At 43.9% G+C, this 6342-nt stretch overlaps 1 protein-coding gene across 1 annotated transcript; it reads left to right on the top strand.

Annotated features, from left to right (window-relative positions):
- Positions 1-268: 268 nt before the first annotated feature.
- fkbp4 (FKBP prolyl isomerase 4) lies at positions 269-5640 on the top strand. Its single transcript, XM_053885326.1, has 10 exons — positions 269-691; positions 1896-2040; positions 2122-2264; positions 2336-2456; positions 2681-2837; positions 2913-3087; positions 3159-3344; positions 3424-3567; positions 4128-4223; positions 4303-5640. The coding sequence occupies exons 1-10, from the start codon at positions 596-598 to the stop codon at positions 4387-4389; spliced, it is 1350 nt and encodes a 449-aa protein (XP_053741301.1). The 5' UTR covers positions 269-595; the 3' UTR covers positions 4390-5640.
- Positions 5641-6342: the final 702 nt, after the last annotated feature.

Raw genomic sequence — 6342 nt, 5'->3', positions numbered from 1 at the left:
CGACAGGGAAATAACGAGGGCGCCTGTTTTAAAGCCCGGAGTATATTAAACGGGAGGGTTCATCGAAATATGGGCTGCGTCCGGGTATTTTTATGCGTGGATTTTACCGATTTAGCTATTTTAAAGTAACTCTGATTATATTTTTTTGTATCCCGTGGATGAGTGAGATAGAATTGCTTCTTAATGTGACTGTACTGTAAGCCCCGCTTTTTCAAATCCTCCCGGTGTATACAGGCTGACAATGCTCCAACGGGATCCGCCTCTGGGAGGGACGAGACTCTCTGGAAAGTTCTCGGCCCTTCTGAAACGCGTTTGAAATCGCTCCTCTGTCGAACAACGTGACCTTAGATTAATGGGACAAGTTCCCCGTCGTGACGGCCGTATTCGTGCACAGTAGCCGCGGGGTTCGCTCCAGCTTCTGACAGAGCGCGCGCACCCGTGGATGCACGGCTCGTCAATCTCGTTAGCCTGTTAGCTTGGCCAGGCTGTTGCTTGTGCACCTGTTTTCAGACACTCCCGAGTTATTAGATTTATTGTTCGCATCCAGTCAACTTTATCACGTCGCTTCTTATAGAAGGCAAGGCGCACTCTCCGTATGACAATGACTGCGGAGGAGCAGACAGTTGAAGGACAGCACAGCATGATGGAAGGGGAGGACATCACTCCGAAGAAGGATGGCGGAGTCCTGAAGGCAAGTCAAAGTGTTTTCAAACAGTTATAGTCCCCTAAACGGAGTATGACTGACACACCTAGGCTGTGTATATGGCTCGCTGGCTATCTGACTCTTTATTTGGTTTTAAAACTGTCAACTGACATCTGAATAGCACACATACGCTGTTTTATAAACACTATTTGTATGTACTTTACTGTGTGTAAGACGAAAACTTAATATCCTGACAGTAGTAGTAGGTGTTTTCTTCTGTCCCACTTCAAACAACTTAAATGTCTGTTTGATACAGGCGCCTGTTGTCACCAAACTGTTTGAATTCCTGATCAATATTCGTTTTAATAATCTCGTATTTATTGTTTATAGTTTTATGTACGGATATTCGGTTGTGGTTGATCATATTCAATCAAACCCCTTATGGCAAATGAGCCTCCCATCCAAAGCAGTAGATTCCAGGACAAGATGGAGGACAGTCCTTAAGTTCCCTTCATGTCATAGATTGTGTTTTAAAAAGGCTCCCGTCGGTGTGTGAAACTGCATCATAAGGTGGCAGCATAGAAAGTTCCTGAAAAATGCTGGATGAGACATGGAATCAATGTGTCACATAACACATCACACACGTGTTTCATATTTATTTTTGACAGGACTTGACACACAACAAAGTCAATTACATCCATTCCAAATCGCTTACATCGGTGGCATGTGACATTCTTTTATTCTGTTTTCCATATCAACATCATGGTTTCCAAACAGATTATATCTTTATCTATAATGATATTAAGTTGTCTATATAAGCTGCCTGGTGTGTGGAACTTTTTGTGGACAACAGTGCACAATATCAACGTCATTGGTTTCTACTCTGAAGTTGAGGTTCTGTCTGTGAGGGAGGCACGCACACATTTCTGTGTCTTGTATTCTTAAAATCACACTTTCCTTAAATGCAAAAAGCTGCTATCAACATTTGCATTACTTCTCTGATTCTCCAAACATCTAGTTGGTGGTACTTTTGAGTACCTCGATGGCCTAATTTGGGTTGTCTGTGACAACAAAAATGTACTCAAGATGAGCTTCATAAAGAAGAGTACAATTAAAGTTGCTTTGCAATCATGTTGGGAGTTTTTCAATTTCATTGCATGACTAAACAAGGTGATTGGAAATGCTGTTGCTGCTTTTTGTATTAGCAACTGTGCTATGCTGACGTCCATTGACATGTGTTCATCTCCTCCAGCTTTTGAAGAGGGAGGGCACCTGCGCAGAGCTGCCCCTGATTGCCGACAAAGTTTATGTCCACTATGTGGGCACACTTCTGGATGGTACTCAGTTTGACTCGAGCAGAGAGAGAGAAGAGCAGTTCTCTTTTGAGCTGGGCAAAGGTTGGTCCATATCCAGTGCTTTGGCTGTATAACGTCATGACACGTGCACCCCCCAGTTGAATCTCACTTCTCTATGTTTAGGTCAAGTTATTAAAGCGTGGGACATTGGTGTTGCTACGATGAAAGTGGGCGAGCTGGCCCAGTTCATCTGCAAGCCGGAGTATGCGTACGGGTCTGCTGGCAGCCCCCCCAAGATCCCACCGAACGCCACGCTTGTTTTCGAGGTAGGCAGTGTGTAATTCATTGAATTAATCCAATGTCAGTGGAAGCTGTTATGACACCTTATTACCCATAGGTGGAGCTGTTTTCATTTCATGGCGAAGACGTAACGGAGGATCAGGATGGAGGGATTATCCGGCGTGTTATGACCAGAGGGCAGGGGTACTCCAAGCCTAATGAGGGATCTGCTGTTGAAGGTGTGATATCATCACTCCCTGGACAAAATAATGCGGATGTCGTTTTAGCTTTGGGCAATGTGTTAATAGTTTTGTCAGTGTTGTTTGAGGAAACAACGTATTGTGATGGAGGTCTGGTTATTCAGTTTAAATCAGACTGGTCTTCGCTCTTGTGTGATCTGTGAAACTGTCTTCTTTTAAGCATTTAACAATAAACAGTTGATCTGTTTTCTAAACACCTCCAGTGACCGTTCAGGGGACATTTAACGGACGCGTGTTTGACGACCGGGAAATGAAATTTGAGGTTGGCGACGGAGAAAGTCTCGGTTTGCCAGTCGGTGCTGAAAAAGCCATCATGGCAATGGAGCAGGGAGAGGAGGCGATCTTTAACATCAAACCCAAGTAAGAGTCCAACTTGAAGATATCTCAAACTTCTACTGCTCCTTACACACTTGAATCATGTTGCTCTCATGTCAGATATGGATTTGGGAAAGAAGGAAATGCAAAACACAACATTCCCGACGGGGAGACCATTCAGTACAGGATCAAGCTCACAGCGTTTGAAAAGGCCAAGGAATCATGGGAGATGAACACGGCGGAGAAACTGGAACAGAGCAGTGTGGTGAAAGAGAAGGGAACACAGTATTTCAAGGTAGGAACGGATGAATGTGCCTCACAATTTATAGGCCGCCTTTCACACCATCCTTTCATCACCTGATCCAGGAGGGTAAATACAAGAAGGCGTCAGTGCAGTACAAGCGGATCGTGTCGTGGCTGGAGCACGAGTCCAGCCTGTCCGGCGAGGAGGAGACGAAGGCCAAAGCGTTGAAGCTAGCTGCGCATCTCAACTTGGCCATGTGTTACCTCAAACTGCAGGAGCCAAATCAAGCTCTGGAAAGTTGTGACAAGGCAAGTCGTCTGCGTTTTGTCTGGATTTCACTTCTAAGAGAAGCATGTGGCTAATTTCATTCCTGATCATGCTGTGAAGGCTCTGGAGATGGATGGATCCAATGAGAAAGCTTTGTTCCGGAGAGGAGAAGCGCTTTACGGCATGAAGGAGTTTGAGCGGGCGAAAGAGGACTTTCAGAGAGTACTTCAGCTCTACCCTGCAAACAAAGCGGCCAAGAGTCAGGTACGCTATGTGACCAGCTTGACAACGGCATCTGCATTTTCATCCAGTAGTATGTTTGTGTTACACAACTCCTGAAGTAACATGGATAAATCATGCGTCCTAGAGGTCTCTGGTGAATAAAATTCCCGTCTAAATTAAGCCTTGACTGTTGGCAGCGCCAGATTTTCAAACCAGTTAATCGAGTTGGGGCTGGTGTCTGATGATACCCATTTATACAAGACAAAAGAGTCCTCTCTAAAATCTGCTCACATGAAACATAGCTGCAACCAAGACCGAAAGTCCTGTGGGTGTCAGGAAGCGCAGTTTTAGATGAGATTAGAGGTTAGATCTTGCCATGCCCTGCTTATGCCTGTATGCTTGAAAGTCAGAATTTTAAAAATGTTGGTGAAGTATGAAAACAAGCATGCAAACACCTCATAGTGCGGAAGACTGAAATGAGAGAAGGCTGGTTGCATCAGTGGGAGGGTGGAGAGTGTGTGAATGTACGGAACAGTTAAAGTATAATTTGACTGTAGACTTTCAGCATTCCCTGATTCTAAAACATTGATTCCGATTTTCAGGTGGTTCTCTGTCAGAAGCAAATAAAGGAGCAGCGGGAAAAGGACAAGCGCATATATGCCAACATGTTCCAAAAGTTTGCTGAGCGGGACCTGAAGGTAAGAAGCTGCAGTGATTTACCACGGTCGCTAGAGGGAACCATATCCTCGCTCATCCTCCCTGGTCTTTGGTCAACAGAAGGAAGAAAAGCAGAAAGGCGACAGCAAAGAAAACGGTGACACCGAGATGGAGGTGGAGAACACAGAGAAGGACGTCGAGGCTTAAATGTTTCTCATGAAGAACTTGCCGAATGCCGGTGTAGACTTTTGTAACCTCTTCAATGTGTGATTGTGTGCAAGTGAGAGTTTGTATTCGCATCGAGCACTGGATCGTCTCCGCTGGCTTTCTGTGTCTGAGCTTTTCGCCATGGCAGCTAGCTGAGAGGGTGTGGCGTCCACAGCTTGACGGTACTGTGGGAAGTGCATTTCAAGATGGTGCGCCACCACCCCAAATCCTTTGACCCCGAAACTTCAAACTTTGTGTGTTTTTCAAAATGTAGGTTTGTCATTTTAGACCCTCCTGCCAAGGGCTACTCCATCCACTTTCCACACTAACTTTGCTCTACGTATTTCATCTCATGGGCCTGTTGATCAATTTCTGGACTTGTGCTGGTTGTAGTCTAAGAGTTGATGTTATTGTTGAGTGCATGTGTCCCAGAGTAAGTATGTAGCAGGTCTGGCTGGTGGACAAGATTACAAAGATGCCACGGTTTGACAAAGGCTCTCAATCTAAGGTGTGGCCTCGGTACTGGACTTGTCAGGAATATTGAAATTATGTTGGCCCCAAATGTTATGCTTCTATGTTCTTGAAAATGTTCATAACCACGAACGACTCAACTGGAATACTTTTAAAAAAGCAGCTAGAAGGGACGTGTTATGGGCTCATCCTTGTGTAATCCACTGTTGAGTCTTAATTTAAATATTTGATGGCTTTTTATATTGATTCAGACGGTTTAGACTGCACGTCCTTGGAACACCCTGCGCTGTCTCCTGAAGAGTCGGCCGCAACCCACCATCCAGAACAAGGTTGTGGACTGTGCGTCAAGTTTGTCTTTCTCGTTGCAGAGAGTTCACTGTTTGCTCTTGTCTGACAAACTTAAATAATAAACGATTCAATCAAGGGAGTGTTTTCTTGTCTCAACGCTCAATTTCGCACTCAAGTGCTGTCTCAGAGATTGTTGAGCTAGTTTTATTTGCTGCCAGTGTTGTATACTTCCATGTCTGTGATGTAAAGATTATTTGTTTAGCCGGCGACAACAGATGTTCATGTTGATTCAAACAGGTAAACGGTCTCCTCTTTCACAGTCCAGTCTCAACTGTTATCTTGTGTCTTTAAATGCCATGTAGAATTGACTTGTTTTTTGGTTGCACTTTTTTGAAGGTGTGATACATTAACAATTGAAACTGTTCTGGGTGTTTTTTTGTAAAAGCACGTAAGCCATTCTAAAGCCTGTTTCAGTCATAGCTTTAGGAATTCCTCTCCTTTTTATTGCAAAAATCAATCACGTTGCGTGAATGAATAAAATCATAAATTATCTATTAGTGACGTCTTGTTTTTTGTTTTGTTTTTTTAATGGTGAAACCAAATGTTGTCTCTCAATTTTAATCTCGCTCATCGAAAACATCATTTGCATTTACATGGTTGCACGAGGAATTCCAGGTCCATTGAAACCGGTTTGTTGGGAAATGGAGATCCCCTTGGTTTGAAAGAAAACGAGACCTTAAAAAAACATTTACAACACGACACTCGCGAGTGCGCTTCATTCTCAACGGTCTTCGTTGAGGAGTGAAGTGAATGTTCAGTTTGAGCTCGTAAAGGCGAAGCGCTGCGGCCACACAGCGCGGCTGTCATTCTCGCAACTACCTGTAAAACCCGACGATATCATTTGTAGGTGTTGACCTCATCAGCCCGCCCTGCAAATGGCCATTGTCAAGTTAGCTGCTACACGCGAGAAGACTGACAAGTTTTCAAAATAAAACAACATTCGCCACTGAACTACTCTGAACTGCGCAATGTTTAACCCTGGTATGTTCAAAAATACCACACCATTTAAGATCTAAAGGGTGATAACACCTAAATGAATATTTGAATAAGAGAGTTGATTTCATTTTTTGTATTCATTTTTTTGTCACGATGTTCTGGTGTCTTGTTTCTACAATGTTGGTTGTGTTGTTGCTT

The sequence above is a fragment of the Synchiropus splendidus genome, chromosome 14 (genome assembly GCF_027744825.2).
Source record: "Synchiropus splendidus isolate RoL2022-P1 chromosome 14, RoL_Sspl_1.0, whole genome shotgun sequence".
In the NCBI taxonomy this organism is placed as follows: domain Eukaryota; kingdom Metazoa; phylum Chordata; class Actinopteri; order Syngnathiformes; family Callionymidae; genus Synchiropus; species Synchiropus splendidus.
Note: the sequence above shows the minus strand (reverse complement) of the source record. Positions and strands in the feature narration are given on the sequence as shown.